General features: G+C 46.8%; 1 protein-coding gene across 1 annotated transcript; it reads right to left on the bottom strand.

Annotated features, from left to right (window-relative positions):
* Nucleotides 1-4253: 4253 nt before the first annotated feature.
* Nucleotides 4254-20668, bottom strand: ATCAY (ATCAY kinesin light chain interacting caytaxin). Its single transcript, XM_085312392.1, has 13 exons — nt 20368-20668; nt 18985-19113; nt 14250-14314; nt 13673-13894; nt 13016-13201; nt 12021-12123; nt 11364-11495; nt 11060-11146; nt 10361-10459; nt 10061-10096; nt 9069-9104; nt 8265-8297; nt 4254-7837 (listed from the first exon to the last, which is right to left on the bottom strand). The coding sequence occupies exons 2-13, from the start codon at nt 19059-19061 to the stop codon at nt 7828-7830; spliced, it is 1086 nt and encodes a 361-aa protein (XP_085168518.1). The 5' UTR covers nt 19062-19113; nt 20368-20668; the 3' UTR covers nt 4254-7827.
* Between the last annotated feature and the right edge of the window lie 270 nt (nt 20669-20938).

Genomic DNA, 20938 nt, shown 5'->3' with positions numbered 1-20938 from the left:
TTACCATAAGAGATAATATCTTTATGTTTTGATTTGAGCTCAGTGAGTCTTGAGCTCAAATGCTCTCGTAGTTAGCTTTTCTCAAAGCTATGTCCCCAGCACTTCTTAGTAGTAATATTGTCCAATCTCTACCGGCAATCTTTTTTTCCTTGACATTCCAGATTCAAAATCTTATTCTTACAACTCACATTTGGGCATTAGAGGCTGATGGTTTTCCATTGTGCCTATTCTCTGAGCAACAACAAAAAAAAAAACAACAAAAAAAAACCCTCCAACCAGTCTAAATTGAATTTTTAACTGGAATGTATTGGCTGGCCCACCTGATTTAAATCTCTTCTCAAAACTCGTCTCTTCAGCTAGCATTCCCTTGGTAATCTCCATTCTTGCGTTACTTTTGATCATGCTGGATTGTTAAACAAAAGGTCAAACAAACAAAAAGCCTCCAACCTCCCCAGGAGTTAACCTAAGGTGACAAGCCGAATGATCAAAGTACTGAACTGTTTGCTAAAAGAAGGATGACTATTCTATCACTTTCTCCCCCTTTTCACCTACATCATCACTTCATTTGCCGCTCTTGGGGTGTGAATCACTTAACTGTGGCTGCCTGAAAGACACAGTGTAAAGCTAGATATTTAGCTATGTTTCTTATCAGTGGAGAGAGAGGCATCGCCAAAGAGTGATTCATCTTGTCCTAAGACAGGTGAAATCATCTGCCTCTTTTAATTGACTGCAGAGGGCACCTAAAACTAATTTGGACTAGACATCTAGTTTTTAGATTGCAAAAATTAAAAAAGAAAAAAAATTAAAAGCCATTTCGAGAAGCTGCTAATTGTTTTGAGGTGGGAATCTGATTTTCTATCTGAGGTGCCTCGTGATTAGGTAAATCATAGGTAAATCATAGAGCAATGATGGCAAAGACTTGAGGATAGTCTCAACCATATTTTGCATGATCTTGAATATTGTTTCATTCAGGAATTTTAATCATTTTTAAGGGACAAATAGATATATAGTGCAGGTGTGGGAGAACAGTAGATTTTTACTTGGGTAACAGTTTAGTTCACAACTCGTGGGACAGAAAAGATCTCAAAACCAACAAGGAGCAGGAAACACTGGCTTTTTCATTCAAATTTCAAAAGTGAGATCTAGGTGGAAATTAAGTATATGTTTGTGTAGGAAAGAAAAGCTTATTTTTTAAAGTCATGTAATATAGTGATGTTATAAGTAATTTCTCTTCCTTAAAATTAGGACAAATTGTGGATTACATGTGAGATTTATAAAGGCAGCATGTGGGTTAGGTGGCTTTTAGGCATCTAGTTCAAAGAGAATGAGCTGTGAAAGCTAACTGTGCAGTTGCTTGAGAGTTTGTGGTTGTCTAAAATTTCATTAGAAAAATTTCCAGCAAATTTCCATAAAATTCTACTACTGATTTTGCTCCCAGGTACCACCACTGTGGTTCAAATGAACAGAAATACACCCTGATCACAGGTCCAACTGAGATGAATACGGTAAGCATCCTAACTCTCATGTCCATGGAAAGGCCCTACTTGGTAGGATCTTTCAAGCAGACCTTAGGCACAGGATTAGCGCTGTGTCCAACACAAAGGAGTGCAGCAGCTGTATGCAGGGATACATTTAGGAAGAATGGAGCACAGGTAAACTAAATGGCGACAAGAGCAGTAAGCATCTTCAACTTTCCTTTGCTTTCCCAGCTCCAAGCCCTCAAACCCAGAATACGACCTCAACATACTTACAAGACTCTAATTTTCTGAGTGTCTCTGTTGTCCTGTCTTCTCTACCTTTTGAACTGCAGCCGGTTTGCTGCAGAGGTCTTTTAATATTTCTGCTCTAGGGAATATTATCAGCTTTTAAAGACTGCTAAATGAGAATACCAATATAAACTTGCAATCAGTCCAATAGGGCTGATGTGGCTGATGGAAAACTACAGCGAAGGCTGATCAAAGGGTGTGTTTTCATTTGAGGAAGGACATCTTGTCTTCTGACTGGGAAGCTGTTGCTTTGGTAGGGTAGCAGTTAATCCGATGTCTGTGGTATGGTGTAGTCATAACATGAGGAGCTTTTGAACTCGGTCTGCTGTGTTGGTCACATTCTTCCTTCTGGGAGCGTGGGGATTCAGCATGTCTCAGCCCTGCCTCCCGTTTTGTCAGCGTTGACCAGATTCCTTCACGCCATGCCGCTGGTGCTGGAAGCCTTCTGGTGGAAGGCCACTTGAAATGTTTGAGAAGTTTCTTTCGTAACGCATGCCTGAGTCAGATGCATTGCCAAAGCAACCAGCTGCAGGATTTTATAATAAGCTGCCTGGAGTCACCCTTGCGTTACACCTCTGGAACCACACCGAATACCAAGGTCCTATGTTACTGTTGCCTGCACCAATGTAGGACAAGGCTCAAAATGTCACATTTGAGATGTAGCATTTCATATCCTTCTGTTGTAAATAAATTTAACTAAGAATTGCAGAAAGAGGTCACTGTCTATACTAATATGATTGCGAGAAAGGTTTTTTGGATGAAGATAAAATCGTAGCAAAGAACATCTGCATTCATACAAACAGCAAAAGGGTTGTCCTAAGAACATATACCCATGTAAGCTGATAATGACTTTCCCAAATGTGTTATTTCATGGCATGAATACAGCATTGCTTGTTATAGGATTAAGCTTGAATGTATTCAAATGTTCCAATTCATTAACTGAAATGTGCTGATATCCTATTTAAAAAAGGAACTAAGCACTCCAGTTGGACATCTCGGATATTCTCCGATAAATGCTTATTTATAAGAGAAACTTTTTCAATGGAATTCCCCATCATTTTGTCGAATAGAGTATAAAAGAGATGAGGAAAAAAAGTGAGGTTGTAAAGCTTGAGCCAAATATGGTTTGTACAAGTTGATAGAGACCCAAGGGAAGCGTTTTTTTTCCATGACTCTTCTCTAAAGCATAACACAGAAACATGCTTGGAAAGACCTTATGTCATATTAGTAGAATAAATTATTTTAGTAAAAACATTCTGAGAGGTTCAGTTTGCAGTATCAGAATTGCCAGGGAGGGCTTTGATTTGGTTTATTCAAGGAAATAGCATCTGAACAAAATCTTTCCTCATATTTTCCATATGAGGCCAAAGCTTAAGCAAAAGATGCGGACAAAAAGAAGGGCAGACGTTTTTGCTTAAGGATCAGTCTGATTTTAATTGAATATCCACAGATTGTTATGGCATCATACAAAGCAAAAATACATACTTAACTGCAATCTATGTCTTCTAGCATAAACCACCTAATTACAAACACTTTAGAAAAATGACAGTTTGCACATTTTTACATGTAGATTTGGGTTAAGAGAGCTCACTGCAGAGGAGAAAAACAGAGATAGATGATGTTACATTGTCATGGTGACTTTCTAAAATTCACTTCACCAGTAGCATGCTGTATTTTTGACTGCCAATAAGTATGGAAATACCAAAGAGAAGACATGTGCTTTTATTTTTATAGCAATTTTGCCTGTACATTTTAGCTGCTGTCAGGCCAATCTGAGCTTATAGCCAACAGCATGTCATTAACTCTTTCTATTTTTCATCCTTAGAGATATAAAAGAGTGGATGCATTGCTTTTAAAACCTTTCACCCTTAGGTTTTCTTGTACATGTGTATAGACACCTGTAAGGAAATAATCTTTGGGAAACATGGAAAAATTGCAAAGAGGTTTGCTCTAAACATCCCCTCGCCTTTACACATGCAGAAGGCCTTTACATGCAGAAGAAATTGTATTGATTATCCAACCTGAGTAGACAGCAGCATCTCTTAGATTTTATTTATTTCCTGTGTCTTCCTTGGGAATAAAAATCAAAATTACTGGATGGTCCCAAATTTGGATGATTCCTAAATATGACAGAACAAAGGAGTTTAACTGTATAAACCTGATGGTCGCTGCTAATGACGAGGAAGTACCTGCGGTTCAGAAGGCTGGACCAAGTACTCTGTTACCAGCTTGAAATAATGGGAAAGTGTTTCCTAATCTGTCTTTAGCTGTCCAGAAAGGACTCTATCTGTTGCTATACATGGATTCACCATTAAAATTAAGTAAATCTCATGAAAAATAGGATCCAAGATTTGTAAGTCAAAATATTTATCCTTCATAGATGTTTTTATGAGGCAGAAGAAAAGGCTGGTCTGCTTTTAGAACATTGACTATTACTGCAATGTTGCTTAAATGATGTAATTTATTTTATTTTATTTTTTTAAGTATATATATATTTTACTGGCAAAAAGTGTTGTTTTTATTTTTATTTTATTTTATTTTATTTTATTTTATTTTGCTGGTATAACGTATTTCCTTAGAGGATCTCTTGGATAAACCATGTCTGCAGTGGAAACGTGGAGTTCAGCTGATAAACCCTTGCACAAGTTGGCTTTGATATCAGGTCTCTTTATGAAGAAGCAAAGAAATTTGTAAAATATCTCATTCACCTACGGTTTAAGGTAAATCTTGTCACTGGGGTTAAACCACTGGGGTTGACAGCTCCATACCAACTTGATTATATCAGCTGTCCTCAGTCCCTGGACCTTTCAGCTTCTGTCCTTGGGAGCTACTGCCCATCTCTTGCCTCCACCGAGACGCAGATCTAAATTTGTGACGCTCTTTCAAAGATGAATGTTATGTGGCATATTTTGTATTGTGTTTATTACTGCATGTAGATCTGACTTAATCTGCAACCCGGGTGAGCCTATCAAACTTAGATATGCTGCTGTGTGGTTGCTAAAAGGACGCTGCCAACTTGATCGCCATGTCTCCATCCAAAAAATTTGCAGCTCCTTTGGTTTCAAGTAACATCTAAAAATTGCTGACTGGAAAAAGTTAATGATACATTTTTTTGTTGCTATAAAAATGCACTTTTTACATTTATCTAATTTACCTATTATGAGTTGCAGGGATTTTTAAGTTGAAAAGATATGTAAACATTCATCTGGGAACAGAAAAATTTATAAACATACAATTTTGCTAAAAATTAAAATCTAGTGCATACTACTTAGCTCTGTCAGAAAGTGCACTTTTTGAAAAATTGTCTCCAAGAAGTTGCAAATCGACTTCTGTATTTAAGTGCATTATCTTTGTCACATCTTGAAATGGAAGTGGTGATATGCCCATTTTAACAGCTGAACCCTTAACCTTGCCCTGGAGGAATTCCTTGGAAAAAAGAAAATAAATGAGTAGTTTCACCTTCAGCTCTGCTCATTTTGTAGTTTTTCTGAAAATGTGGACACAGCATCTTTTCTTTCTTAAGAATCAAAGCAGACAAACTCCCCCCCCACATTCTTCTGATGCGGTTCCTAGTCAGGATCAAGAAGCAATCTAAACGTAATCTGGATTTCTTATTTTCCATGTGCATGTGCTCCGTAACAGCAGCATTTTCCAGACCAGTATGTTGTGAACGTTTTTCACTGAAGTGTTTAGCTACTATAGATGCAAAAAAGGTTCCTAGGATTTTACTCTTAAACGTCTAGTAAATACTTTACCAAATTTGTTTGCTAGATGATTTTAAAATTCTCTTTCGGTGTCCAAAATTATGCAGCGTATCACGTTCTTTTGTGAAAAGCATAGCAGATGGCTCAACCTAAGTGCATAAAACCAGTCTTGAAAGAAAATCTACGTTTAAGCGCTGCCATTGGGAGATAGTGAATTCACATACTCCGCATTAGGAGATGTGCAACTGCTTAATTTGAGTCGGAGCRGAAATTCATTTAATTGGGGGGTATTTTTTTTTTCTCCTCTAGATTTCAGTGGGCTTGTTTGGTCCGTCTGGCAGAGCGTGCGGGAAACGGGCCACGCTGCTTTGCGGATCGGGTCAACACAGTAACGCTGGAGAACCCTGACCGCTGCTTCTGCCTCAGAACGGATTCCTGCTGCCTGTTTGGAAAATTTTAATACAAAATCTGCCTTTTTTTTTTTTTTTTTTTTTTTTTTTTTTTTTTTTTTTTTTTTTTTTTTGTAGCCTTGAATTTGCTAACTAACTGGCTCAGAATGAAATTTCTAGGAAGCCGTGTGGATTGATGTTTTCTTGGTGCTTATTATTAACATGCCAATGAGAGGGAATGTGAAGCTTTCACCATCTTCAGCTGCTGGGGTTAATGCTATGGATGCCGTTCTCTCTTTTCATGCAAAGGTCCATTCAGTAAATACATCCGTGACTGAAGAGTCATGTTTCCCACTGAGATCTTTCTACTCAGGAGATGAGAAAAACATATATCAAATGGGAAGTAAAGGTAGCAGATTTGGTGCTCATTTGTAGCATCCAGGAAAATAAAGATCTGTTACAGCATTTTTCATGGAAGGAGGGTGGGGGGAAGGAGAAGCTTTGTGTATTGGGAGAAGAGATCCCTAAGTTGAGGAAAAGGCTTTGCTTTGCTGGAATGGCCACAAATTGGAGTTGCTGGGTTTAGTATATTCCTTGACTGGGGAAATCTGTGGGAAGTTCTCCATCTGCAGACTTTCGCAAGGGGTTTCTCCTGCGGCATGTGAGACAGTTTAYGTAAGCCGGCTCTTGTGAAATCAAGAGTTTGCAGAAGACCTTGCCAGATTTTCCACTTCTCAAAATGCCTTCTCTCCTTTTGCTCACAGAATCCTCAGGAGTCCAAAAAAACGAGTTGCAGAGTCTCAGTATCGCACCTGCATCTCTTGTATAACCAAGAAGCCAAACCCAGATACAAAGTCCTGCCTCCATATCTGCAGCCTTCTCCACCTGAGATTTTCCCAGGCGTGGACATTTTTGAGATGAGACCCTCACTACTCAGGGAGAAAAAGTGGGAAATTTCAAACATTTAGCAGCTTGTCTCCGCAATAGGAGGTATTAATAGTGAACGATTGTCCAGTGTCACGAAATCAATAAAAAGATGAGGTGTGAAAAGCCTTCCTGTCCGTAAGGCTCCTTCTTAAAACGAGACCCTTCTGGTGCATGTGCATGTTGGTGTGAGAAGATGCTCCTAAGAAGGTTCTGTGGAAGCTGCCATGCCATAAGGGACCCTCTTTCAAAAGTATCAGAGTGCCTTACAAACTGGGACAGGACAAGTCAAAAAACATGGCATTTATTCACAGGAAAGGCTATAAGGGACCCTCTTTCAAAAGTATCAGAGTGCCTTACAAACTGGGACAGGACAAGTCAAAAAACATGGCATTTATTCACAGGAAAGGTTCACTATGAGTCAGCTTCTAAGCTGGACTGGCAATGGATTAACTGAGGAAGCCACRGCTTGGAGAGGTGTGTAGACCGATGGGCACTTGGTATTTATGGGGACAAATATACACTGAATCCAAAAAGGGCAAAAATGCACTCTTTTCCTTTCCTGTGTTAATTATTCCCTGTGATGATGGCTGTTATAATGTCAGAGAGGAAACCAGTGTGCAATTTAAAGCAAAATGTCTCCATGCTGGCCAGCAGCAAGTTAGGGGAAGGGTTTATAATTTAAACAAAAAATATATCTCTTTCTGGACTGGTGACTAATGGGCTACAGGATGCTCTTAACTTGCTAAGAGGAAATATCAATATCTATTTGCACTACTTACAGCTCTCCACAGACCCTATTGAAACACGCTGGCACTAGTCCTTAAAAGTGCTGTTCTTGGCTTTTTTTTTTTTTTTTTTTTTTTGTTTGTTAAATAAAATGTTTTCAAAAAGTTTAAAGGACTTTGCATCTCTGGGACAAGGGAGGCAGCTTACAGAACCTGGCATGAGATGGCGACAAGGTCTTACACCAAAAGGTCATTTACATGGGTGACTGCCAGCCTGCGTTGTTCTCCTACTCCAGTCATTTTGCAGCATTTCACTTCATGACATGCTGAGAAGAAGCAGAAACGCAAAGTTATTTTTAGGAAGCCAACCGTAATACGTACCTTGTTCTTCCCCTAATATCCAAAAATATGAATGTGTTTGGGTGTAATCCTCTACAGCAGTGCCTCAGGGCCAGAATGGAAAGTCATTCATGGATCTAAGGAGTATTTATATTCTCTAAGGACTTCTCATGAGCATGTAGACCATGAAGAAGTTACTATAGGGTAGTCAAAGCCAGCTCTGCAGTAAATTCCCGTCTGAAAGGGTTAGTGCCTCTTCTGTGCTAGGTGAATGGCATCTGGCTAGAGAGCTTTTGTTGCATCTAGCCTGGTCTTGCCTTTCTGGTTCATGTTGGGTTACACATACAATGAAGTCATCACATAGAGGAAATGCGAATGAAAAAAAAAAAAAAAAAAAACGAGGTACTATCAAACCTGGTTTCCTGATCTTCCGCTGGGGGCACAGGCCTGCTTGGGAGAGAACCATCAAAATAATAAGTGAATCTTCACCACAAACTACTCATCCTCTCTTATGCCCCTGAGGTCCTGTGTGTTTCTTTGCAACACGTCAGATCACGCAAATGGACCCCCAGCAACTCTGATCAAAGCTCCTGTTGCTTTGGGAAGAGAATAGCAGAAAAAACCACTGTTCCCCCTCAGGATCTAGTTGGATAGAATAAAAAAAGAGCGGCTGTATCAAGCTGAAACAGAGCCAAATCCAGGCCAAATAAATCTAGCATGGGATTTTGACACTGTCTTCCAAACCTCCCTAGGATTTTCTTTCCCGTCTCACGTTACGGCCTCCTATCTTGCCTTTATGCACGCTCAAGATGTGCCTGACAGTGGTATTTGGCCCTCTGCATTGCAGCAACGTGCAAGTACTGCAGTTGAATGTCAGGAGACCCTTCCCTAGGGGCTACGGTTCCCTGGCCCTGCTCCGTGCCCAGATGGGTTCCCCTGCTCTGCCACAACGGGAAGTGAGGAGTCAGGAGTCCTAGATGAAGACTGATAGCTAAATTGCAAAATAGAAATAGGTCTCCATGTGAGCAGGAAGGTGGTAGCACAGCAAGATCTTGGGCAGAGCAGTGACTTTATCAATTCCTAAATGCTTTAGAAATGTCCTGTGGGTCCAAACCCCTGCTGAGATTGTAGGGCCTGACCCTCCAGTGGGATTGCCCTTGCCTCAAAGACTGCTCAGGCTATTCTGGAAGTGAAGGATAAATATCAAAGAATAGTTACCTTTCCTTCTCAGCCATGTCTTGTTTCTCTTCTGCCCTGTAAAAGCAAATTGCATTTGAAATCTGTTGTCTAAGGGTGTGAACGAGTAGAGCATCTAAGATAGAGCATCTGCCGCCCACCATTTCCCCACTGCCTGGGGTTTTTTCCACGGAGAGGCCTGGAGCCAGACACACAGGTTTGATGCAGAAATGACTGTGTTAAGTTCTCATCTAGGTAATACACAGGCAGCCTAGATAATCCTATTGCTTTCAAGTTGTCTCTGTCTGCCCCGGAGGGAGGGAGCTGACTAATTTGGGTTGGGTGACTTGCTTTTCCGCAGCTGATGCTGCACTGAACTGGATCCTGCCAAAGCGGCATTTCCCATTCCATTTGCCAGCACGAGGCGGCGTTATTAGAGCAAATATACTGTGCTAACCCAGCTGGCTCTTCCTCTGGCAGTGGTTTTAGCACAGCCGACTGTTATCGCACGTGGAGTGACTTCTGGTCAGCTCAGGCAGCATGTAGGGGACTGCGCTGGTCGCGACGCGTGTGCTGGTGGAACTGAGAGGAAGAGCTCTATAGATAAATGACCTTTTAATCAAGCTTCTTCCCAATGCCGGATCATAGGGAAGATGTTACTAGCCAGCGGTAATAGGATAAAAGGGTTCCAAGGATGCATCCCTAGCTGGGGGGTGTATTACGTGCTCAATTTAGTTTCCTTGTATTTATGGATGTGAAGAGATAATCTAGAGAAGACAAGGGAGTTTTTCAATATTGGCCACACGGCACTGGGCCACGGTAAAGACCATGAGAATCTAGGAAGCCTCTGGCTGCTGCTATGCATCTTTTGCCTATTTTGAGCAAATAAGTACAAATTGAATGTAGGTTGTGTGGGATAGGAGGAACCTGGGCTTTGCTGTTTATGACACATGAAGAAGCACACGAGACAGCAGGTCAACAACATCACAAGAAAATGAACCCACCTTCCGCCCTCCCCTAGAAGTTAATTTTACCTTTCTTTTCTGGCCTTGATTCTCTCTTCTTCGTATCTGCAACAAACAGGAAATGTTCTTTACCAGGTGAGACTGTTCACTTTTAGTAAAAGGCAGGGTTTGCTCTGAAGATGGCAGAGATTGCAAGTGAGCAGAGCGTGCAGGCTCCCATCTGGCACAATATACAGGTAAGAGAAGGTTTGCCCCAAGCTCTGTATTTTGAGTACCTGGGTCTTCACTCAACGTACTCTCCTGCCCAATAGGATTTTGCTGTGGACATCTCAAGAGCTGCCTGTGCCTCAGGATCCCTGCGACACTTACTGTAAGACGCAGTCTGGGATCTGCACATGCTCCATTGGAATGAGTTGCTCCAATTCCTCCAAGCTGTGAACATACTGGATCTTGTTGATAAACTTCACACTGGCAGAGAAAGAGAAAGAGCAGCTGCTTCAGGGCTTATTTTGTTTTTCTCTCCCTAGGAAGTCAGTGAGAACTTTCCTCAATGTGGAAAGATGGGTTTAACCARGAGGTGACTCTGCTGTCAGCAGAGACTGAAGCTGGGGGCAGTGGAATAAGAGTCTGAGCAGAGCAGGCAAAAAACTTCACTCTAGTTGATGGGCTGTTTAGTTTTCTGCACCCTCTGTGGTCCATGTGTGGCCATTTCCTCCCAGTGCTAATATGCTGATGATTAAAAAATGTGGTGGGATGTCACATCACTGTACACCACCTTGCTTTGGCCCCGCTTCTCACTACTGGAAGGGCTGAGGATTACCCAGGGAATCTGGTCTCTTGCAGTCTTTATGCTTCATCTGCTGAGACAAAGTTCGATCTGGATCCAGATCAGCAAAGTATCTCCTGTTAAAGCCATCTCAGGAGTTGGCCTCATAATTATCAAGCAGATGTGGGACAAATGACAGTCTCACCTTGGTCACTATGAGTTAAAGGTTAGCTTAAGACCTGATTCATGAGGTTAAATTTCCATCGCAAACCCAGCTAAGTTTGGGAGCATGTCATATTTACCTGATGAAGGGCCTGGATATAGCCAGCACTGTCCGGATGAACCATGACGGATGCACGATTATCAATGCTTTGAGGTTTTTTCGCAGTCTATGGAAAAGCCATGTGACAGAAAGTCAGTCAGAGTTTAGGAGCACCTTTTCCTAAACTCATCTGTGCTCTGTCAGGGCCCTGAGGGTGCTAATAGCAGTTAGTGGCTCTGACCAGCCTCACCTGGGGCCTCCACCCAAAACCTCTGACCATGGGCTGGGACCCCCAGTTAAATTTAAGTCTGAGGGGTTGTAGGAATGCTTTGATGGAATCTCACCTTCTGTCTATCATCTGATAGCATTTCTTCAGCCAGCCAAGGCCTGGCATTCTCCTCCGGGGTGTTGCTCCATTTAGGTACACGATCATGTAGTCCTCAGCCACCAGCAGCTCCAAGCTACTGATTACATATCTGTTGGGTGGTGTTCAGAAGTAATAACAACATGAAAATCAGAAAAGGAGTTTCTCTCTCAAAAGACTCTAGCTCCTTTCTTTGTAGATCTTGGATTATACTTCAGATTCTCTTGGCACCACTGCAGGATGCCTAGGGGAATTTCTCAAGGGTTGCCTACAGTTATTAGCACAGTGCATATACATTGATGGACATCCTTGTGCCATTCTGCCTAGCAGTAGTATCTACAAATGGTTCAATATTGTGCGCATATATTCTAGCCTGGTCAGGAGTCCATCACTGGCATAATTAACAATAAATGTTTGATTTATTTGACTTATTGGACTTAGATGCAAATGTTGTGGACAATGACTCAGCCAGTGATGTTCTGCCCAGTCTGCAGCTGCATGCTAGATGCATTTGGCCTGGATTCATCTGTTTTCCAGCTGAGATTCCCTATGCAATGAATATAGGGAAAGTGGTCCCCCAGAACAAGGTTATCCTCCTTGCCCTCCTGTCCTTCACTGGACGTAAGTAGTGACTTACAAGAAGAGATTCTCCATGATGTAGTGGTAATCAGCCAGGTTACTGTCTGGGAGGTAGCAGGCAGCAAAGACAATGATGGCATTGAGGCCTTCTCCGTAGTAGCCTAGGAAAGAAAGATATGGACAGCACTGGTGACCCTCTCTAGAGGGAGGTGTAAGAGTTGCAAGGAGAAATATCAGCAAAGATGTATTACCAAATTTGGGCCTGTGCATTTGTTCTAGCCTTAGGTATTTGCCCCTCTACAGACCTACTTCATGCAGAATTATGGAAAGAGGAAGATGCAGTTATCATACTGCTTGATGCCTTGTAGTTTGCCTCAAACCAACTGGAGCTGGAATCTAGCAAATTGCCATTGGTGTTAAATTCAGGAGACAGCGATATTAGCTAGAAAATACCAAGTAATACTGTACTCAGGCTGGGGAGAAACAAAACCTTTTGGCTAACTTGCTGCCAAGCTTTATTTCGATCTCAGATACAAATGCAGAAAGATCTTCCCCTGATTCTGGTTTTGGCTGCAACATGCATGTGGGATTCAGGGAAAGGAAACCGAATGTCAAAGAACAGAGCTAAGAGCTGTGCCCTGGGTCACTGCTTGGCTTTGCTCAAATCTCAGAAAGAGTCACTTGCTTTGAGCAAGTTGGTCTTTGGGTGTCCATCCAGAGACAGTAGGGTGCTGAGCTACAGAGCGATTAAGCACTTGAGCATGGGTTGTGTTCCCTGCACCTAGGGGAGAAGGTCAGAGTATATTCATACCCAGTGCCACAGCTACCTGTATTGCTGCTTTTATATATTGAAATCTTGCTACAGGGTCCATAGGCCTTTTAAACATGAGCAGGTTGCTTTTGAGCTTGTCTGCCACTTGGTGGTACAAAAGGTATAGCTGTTTTTCCCTAAGGACAGCCCAAACAATCAGTCATTGCATCCCCTCCAGCTTGACAAAGATATACTGAAAAAAAATCTCCGCCAGGCCAAGATTTGGCCTCTCTCTCCCTCACCTCCATGCGTCACCACTCTCATATAAGGTTTAATCATCTGCAGGTCAATGCGGTGTTCCTGCTCTCCAATGATGACTGTTCTCCAGAGCCGTCCATTGGTAGCACTCCCGTCTTCTGCCCCGCCATCCCCAAACAGGTCTGCGCTGTCTCCAGGCATGTTCTTGGCTGTGGCTACAGGAGTGTCATCTGGAGAAGGGAATGAGAAAATGCTGGAAGATGACTCCGTGGGACTGGAGAGAGCCATCTCATGCTTGTACCTCTAGCTCTTAACGCAGTGTGTCAAGCATGGATCAGTTGGGGTAAAACACTTCTGCTATTAACATAATGTCAGAAGAGGCTCTGCAAGAGCCTCTATGTACAACAGATGGCAAAAAGCCACAGGCTGCAGATGAGCTGTGTCATCTCCAGCTTTGATCTGTGCAAGTTTGTGGTTCTTACTAATCTTGCTCCTCTGTCAAAGTGCAATAGAAATAATCTTAACGACTCACATTGTTTATAATATCTGCAATTACAAAAGGCCAACTGGTGCCTTTGCAAACCAATGGACTGCCTTGCAGTCAGTCACCTCTGGGGCTTTCACAGCAATGGTACCCAGAAATTTGGAAGGGGAAGCGAGGATCACAGTATGCAATCAAGCTCTGAGCAATGGCCTTTTACCTTCCCATTCCAGTTCGTTCCCGTTCCCCAGGAATTCAAGGGAATCTGTCTCATCAGGGGTTTCAATATCATCGACGTTAATGTCCAGATCATCTGGTGTGTCCAAGAAGTCATCAGAAAGAATGGAGCCTTCACTCTGGTCCAGGGAAATGTTGATTTCGGGTGCAACAAGGGTCTTCCGCTTACGGTGTGCCCCATTAAAGTTTAAAGTATTTGGGGGAGCTGGAGATAAAAAGTAAAGAGCTGATACGTTGTGCTTGTACTGTGTCCTTAGTGCAAGACATGGGGGCTTCCGTTAAGCGTATTTCAGGCTGTGGTCCTGGAAGCTAAGTCTGGAGTCATAACTGGGAGGTACTGAGCACAGAAAGGTAGGGCTGAGTAAGAGTGACGAATGCTCATGAGATACTTGTTTCCTGCTACTGCTCCTTGTGAAAAATGAGCAAATTCAAATCTCTGTTGATTTTCTCTGGGATTTTTGCTGAGTCTTGGAGGGACCCAGCTTTCACTCAGACTGTGCCCTCCCACTTGCTTAGTCTCCTTTTCCTCTGAACTCCTGATAAGCCCAGCTGGTACTTACTGGATGTGTTTTCATCTTCTGTAGGGCTGCCCAGTGACTCCATTCCTGTTTCTTCTGGGAGAGGTCTGCAGAAAAGCCAAGACATGGAGATAAAAACAGAAGAAATAATAGATAATAATGGATGAGGCCACAGTCAGCGTTTTGAGCCCAGCTCCGGAGAAGGTCTCTTTGAGGCAGAGATGCTGGAGAGAACTGGAGATGTACTGGAGAGCAGATGTACAGCCCCCTGTTTGCTTTGCCCTTTTCTTTTTGCCTATGAGCAGTGACCTAGTGGAGAACCTCAGGAGATTTGCCTGAAAGCAACCAAGCAGTGGTGCAGTCCTACTAGAGCACTTTGCAATCTCACGTAACTTCCAAGCTATCCCTGTGCGTAACCCCTCCACCTCCTGCTAATCACATTTCCTGCTACCAAAACTTAACCAGGGACACTGGAATAAATATTGTCACTGAAAGAGCCTTGTTAACACCCTGGTTCTCTCCATATTATCCCCATTTTTGTCTTCATCAGGAGATTGAAAGGCAGTGCCAAGCTGTAGGGCCCCTAATCGACGCTCCAGGGGAAACATTCTGTGGCTGATGCTCTGGTGTCTATAGGTGTTCCCTGCGCCATGTAGGCAATGCAACAGGTTGCCCAGACTGCCCGAATTTGGCTGTTCCTAGGTGCTTTGGAGGGATGCTTTGACTCACAGTAGCAGCTGAGCTGACTGTGAGCCGTGTGGGTGGAAAGCAAGTGGGGAACAGCCTTTGATGCACTTACACCTCTTCTTGAGAGCACTCTTCACTCTCTCCCTTTAGATGGGTGTACAGCAGCAGTGGACGTTTAGCACAACAGCACTTTGCGCTATCCACCAAATTTTTAAAGTGCGTCCTGCCTTCTGTGACAGGCCCCTGCTACTGGGGAGCAAATCTTCCAAACCTTCTACTACAACCACCCCTTCTTGGAGGTAGCTGCCTATTTGGTCTGTAGGGACTTTGCTTTATGGCAGGCAGCACTGAAGATTTAAAGCATTTAAACCTTGAATATGATCCTAGAATTGCCTCTTCATCCTCATCTTGGCACCTTACTTGACAAAAGCTGCTGGTGTTATCCAAACCTATAGAGATATGGAAGGTGGCTCTGTATGAGTTAGGACCCAACCACCACACTCAGACTCACAGCTGAGAGCTGATGGCTGATCCACTGCTCTCTTTCTTGAGTTCCTTGAGCTCTCTTCCTTGAGCTCTTCCTTGAGCTCCGCATCAGAGGCTAAGACTTGCAGCTTCTCACATGTTGCTGCTGCTTGGCATAATGAGGTTAGAAATACCAATTGGGTTAAAAGTTTGACTTTCCAACACAGGTGCTAATGCCAAGTCTTGTTACATGGCCATTGCCCTTCAGAAGTAGGGGAAGGTGATCCAGACCTGTACTGGGGGAAGCAAAGTCAGCATTTGGCCAGCACATCGAGGGAGGTGATCGTGCCCCTCTGYTCAGCCCTGCTGAGGCCTCATCTCGACTACTGCATCCAGGTCTGGGCTCCCCAGTACAAGAGAGACGTGGAGCTACTGCAGAGAGYGTCCAGCGTAGGGCTACGAGGATGGTCAGGGGGCTGGAGCATCTGCCCCCTGAGGAACGGCTGCGAGAGCTGCCCCTGTTGAGCCTGGAGAAGAGACGACTGAGGGGGGATCTTACCAATGTCTCTAAGTACCTGAAGGGAGGGTGTCAAGGGGACGGGGACAAACTCTTTTCAGTTGTCCCATGTGACAGGACAAGAGGCAGTGGGCACAAACTGAACCACAGAAAGTTCTGCCTGAATATGACAAGGAATTTCTTCCCCGTGAGAGTGACAGAGCACTGCAACAGGTTGCCCAGAGCGGTTGTGGAGTCTCCTTCTCTGGAGCTATTCAAAGCCTGCCTGGATGTAGCCCTGTCTAACATGCTCTAGGTGACCCTGCTTGAGCAGGGGGGTTGGACTAGATGATCTCCAGAGGTCCCTTCCCACCTTACCCACTGTTTGATTCTGTGAAACACGGGGGGGGGGGGGGAATTATCACTTTTAAGGTGAGTGCTCTGAACATTGGGTTGGGCTTGTGCCAGGAGCTGGTCTGCAGCAGCCTGGGGCTGGACACGGGTCCACGCCAACTGAGGATGCCCAGGAGGGAGCTAGCTGGGACCAGTGCCTCCGTGTGAACAGGAAGCTGCAGCCTAGCTCTGCCCTGGCTCCTCTTGGTGCTGCTGCGACACCAGAGCCACCAGCCCAATTAAACTGCATAAATACTTAGATGAAGGGATAATCCTCTCTGCACTGGCTGCTGTATATTTATGAGAGCCCTGATCAAAGGCGCTCGGTCCTTTCTTGCTTGCGTAGCTGCTAGGAAGCGACAATATTCCCAGGCAGCAATCAGAAAGATTCCAGGGCCCTCTGTCCCCCTCCAGCTTTCCCCTCTCCTTTTTGCTTTCATCTCGAATTTGGCCTGGCCAGTTATTTATCCCACTGCAAGCTGGTGCCTGGCACGGCTTGATGACAACAGCATCCAATCAGGAGAAAAGGTYCGTCTGCACCCAAATCTGGGCCGCGTGCCGGAGCAAGCACGTTCCGCGGCACCACTACAGCATCACCGCAGGACGCGACTTGTACAAACAGCCAGGCCGGGCTGCTGACAGGAGGCTGAACCCGCTGCCGGCAGCAGCAGGCATAGGGCCGCTCTTTCCTGCTTGCTTCCCCTCTGCTTACTCCCTCTCCTGGTGCCAGCTCCGCTGGTTAGCATTGCCCCTTTGCAGCCTGCAAGCCCTGAGCCCGCTTTGCTGTTCGGCTTTGTGGGGAGGGACGGGAATGTCCCCTCCCGTCCTTTGCAAGGAGCTGGATTCAGCTCCCTCAGCTCAGATCTGCCTGGGATACAGTTTTTGTGGCCAGATAGATTAATCACAGCTAAGCAAAAATAGCTATGCAGCAAATCGTGTGGCAGAGAGCTGCTGTCCCCTGTGCAGCAGCCCCTGCCCTGTTGTTTTAATGCTTTGGGCTGGGGGGGGGCAGTACTTGAAAATTACTTTTTGAATGCCAGCTAAATGCAGCTGGCCCTCAGTTGTTTGCCCAGTGGCTTTCGGGCTCTGCTTTAGTTGCATCATTCCTGCTTTAATCCCTCTGCAGCCGAGGGGAGGGCAGCCGAGGGGAGGGCAGCCTCGCAGCGGGCCAGGGAGCTCCTTCCTAAGGCTCTGCTCTTCTCCCTGCCCCTGCCTTCCTGGCCAGCCGTGGTTACACTGCTTCACCTCTCCCCGTGCTTCCTTTGCCCATTTGGTTAGGGGCAATGATGCCACATCACGCGGGACCATGGGCTCTGTGGAGGGAAATACCCCTTTGGTGGCTCAGCAAGGGCAAGATGGAGCCTGCTCCTGCTCAGCCACAAGCATGGRCTCGTGTGTGCAGTGCCATGTCACGATTCAGGTGCTAGACCCACTTGAGCCCTAGATTTTTTAAGCAACTTTGGGCAAATTGCTTCTCTCGGTGCCTTGCCTTCCCATCTTGACTGCAAATTCAGTAGCCTGGTGCTCCAAGGGAGGCTATGGGTGGCAGAGGTCCCTTAGCCCCACTCTCGGAGCAAAGCAAAGCCCATCCTTGAAAGCCAAAGACTTGGCTGAGCCCACGCCTGGGGCTAGAGGAAGGATGACAAGTGCTGTCGGACGAGCGGAGTGCCAGGACAGCAGACAGAGGCGCTCAGATTCACATCGCAGCTGGGGCCAGGATGGCTGGAGCTGAGCTCCCACACCCGTGCCGTGGCGAAAGAAGCCCCTTTCTGCACAGCCAGCTTGGCAGTGCCTCAGGCTCAAGCGCACACTGAGCTACTGTCCTACCAACACAGGCTCCCTGTGGGCTGCTGGAGGGGACCTGCCGCAGCTGTGACCACCGAGCTGGCCCTGAAAAGCCGCCGGCCCCCCTTGTGCAGGGGCCAGCTGCTTGGCACTGGGCTGCGTGAGCAAGCAAGGCTGGTGCTGGGCATGTGGGGCAACACGTGGACAGGGGGACAAGCGTGGATCCATCCTTTTGGGTGGCTGCAGGGAGCTCAGTGCGTGCAAAACTGTGAGCTCAGAGGAGCTCTGTCTGCTTTTGATGCCACTCATAAATTGCCTGGGAAGGCTAAAGGTGCCCACTTGTCACCTGTTCTCACCCACGTGTTTCTTCAAGGTTGCAACTGCTGCTTCAGGGGAAGGAGAGGAGAAGCAGCAGACATGGCTAGAGCAGCTTATGTCTGTCCTGTCCTGGGAAGCATAAGCATCTGGGGCTGAGAAGCTGCAGGAAGAAGGGAAGAGCAATGCTTCGCCCTTTCCTTCACCCAAGCAGGTGGCCAGGTCCCGCGGCATGGCATGTCAATGCCAGTGGTCACCGTGCCCCAGGGACTTTGCTTCCTGGCTGTGCAGTATTGCTTTTTTGGAGGAGATGCATCGAATAGTCCTTCCTATAGGCCTAGCTCTTGATCCTGGTTTGTCTCCTTTGCTCCATAGGCTCTTTTTGGTATGCTTGTAGAGCTGCCAGCAGTCCCCTAACACTTTCAAGCATGCAGAGCAGCCTCACTGCAAAAGCCCTGGCCACAGCTGCCCCATGGGTTGCAGCTCCGATGGAGCCAAGACTCCCGTTGCCTTTGGGCTGCTGGGAGGGGATGGCCTGCTCCGCACCCTGCTGCTTTCTTACAGGGGGTGGGTGGGAGGAAGAAATAAAAAAAACTCACGCTGGCTTTTTTTTTTTTTTTTTTCCAGGGAACAAACCTGGGAAAGTCCTCATCCTGCCACTCCTCCTTCACGTCCACGTTCTCCATCCGCAGTGTGGCCTCGGTGGTTCCCATCACGCTCGGAGGGGGCTGGCTGCACGCTGTCTCCCACGAGGAAGGGCTCGGGCTGGAAAGTGGAAGGCGGTGAGCAGGTTGGCAGCAATCATCCGTACAGAGCAGCTCTAACCCGAACTGTTCGGAGTGGGTGCACCGATGCCGTACCCCATGGAGAAGCAGTGAGGTAGCCTTGTGCAAGGAGTGAGGCAAGGACACGGGGTTTTGTGGCTCCTGACACTGTTCAGGCCGGAGCGGAAGAGGTGAGGTCAGCCTGGGAGCAAGGCAACAGGTTCCTCTGCCCAGATGAGACCTTAGCGCTTCCCCCTGGGGATAACTTCCTCCCCACCCCCAGCAATGTATGGCACCCTTGGGACCATTCGCTTTCCTTAGGAGGCTTCTACACCTCCCTGGCAGCAAAAAATCCAGCCCCGTGCCTCTCTCTCCTAGGGGTTGCATCTGCAGTCGGTGCAACCCATGGAGAGCTCCCGACAGGGCCAGCCCGTGTGGAAACAGCGGATCCACCGCCGGCAGCTGGATCGTGCAGCTGCGCTCAGCAGCACCTGAGCCCGGAGGGGATGAGGCTGGACCTCACCTTCTTCGCAGCGTATTCGAGCTAAGGAAGTCAGCTGGTGCAGTGGGCATGTATATTAACCAGGGAAGGCTTTGAATGCTCGTCCTGAGCTCCATCCTCACTCTATAAACCCACCTAGGAACTGGATACTTAGTAACCTTTATTAATTAATTCATTTATTTTTTAAGGATGAGGGCTCCAGGTTGAATTCCCACGCGGATGGGGCTCGGAGCAATGCTCAGAGACAAACGTCTGGCCCAGAGCTCAAGCTGCTGCTTTTCCGCTTCCCAGGGCGGGGGGGATGTTTGCTTAGAAAGGGTGCCACTGGCGACGGCGCCTGGGGAGGGAGGTGAATCCGCTTGCGTGCGTCTGCTTGGGAGGGAGGGAGCTCTGCAGAGGCCTGAGTATAAATCCAGGTACTGGTCTTGATTGCGGGTGCCGGAGCACGGAGCCACTGGGGACGATTCTCTGYCTGAGCCTTTCCTCCTGCCGCGTGCGTTAGACGTTCGGCGCTCGCCCCCCGCGCCGGACCGCGGGCGATGCCCGCGAGACGGTCACGCACGGCCCTATCTTTGGGCTCCCTGCGTGCAACCCGGCGGGCGAGGAGCTCCCCCCACCTCCCCCCTCCCCCCACCAACCGCCCCGGCGACTGTCATCTGCTTTCCGCCAGCCCTGGAGGCATCATGGAGGGAGGAAGGGGAAAAGGAAGCTGGGGAGGGGGGAAGGGAGGGAAGGGAGCGACGGGGTACTCACCGAGGCTGGCACTTAACAGGGAGCAAAGCCCAGATCCCAGCTGCACATTCCTGCTGCTGGAGCCAGGCCGTTCAGGGGCTCCAGTGCCCCGACCGGTGCCGAGCCAGGCTGGGCTGCATCTAGGTGGACCTCCTCCGGCAGCAGAAGGCCCTCGGCAAATCGTGTTTCATCGGGGCGTGTGGGTGTGTGTGTGGGGGGAACGGAGGGCAGTTATCTGGTGTTCGATGRTGTTCGGCGGGCAGCTGGCTCTTGTAAGGCAGCAAATCGCACCGCTTTTGTGCGCGCGGAGGATGGCGGCGGCGGCGGCGAGGGGGGTGTTGCAGGAGGCGGGGTGGGGAGAGTGGCCGCTGGCACCCCCCTTTCGCTGCCGCCGCTCCTCCAATCGGCGGCGAGGTACCAAACAGATCCGGATGCTCTTCCTTGGGAGAAAGGATGCTGGCGGCACCGAGCGCACTCGGCTCCAGGCTGGTCCTGCCGGTGACGGATGCTGGTCAGCCATCTGGGCCGGGAGGGGATGAGGGAGCTGGGGGGGCCTTTAAATGCAGAGCATTGCTGTTGGAAAGCAAAAGGT

The sequence above is a fragment of the Rhea americana genome, unplaced genomic scaffold, assembly GCF_003343005.1.
Source record: "Rhea americana isolate MKP2758 unplaced genomic scaffold, rheAme1 scaffold_361, whole genome shotgun sequence".
In the NCBI taxonomy this organism is placed as follows: domain Eukaryota; kingdom Metazoa; phylum Chordata; class Aves; order Rheiformes; family Rheidae; genus Rhea; species Rhea americana.
This window is presented reverse-complemented; position numbering and strand designations above follow the sequence as displayed.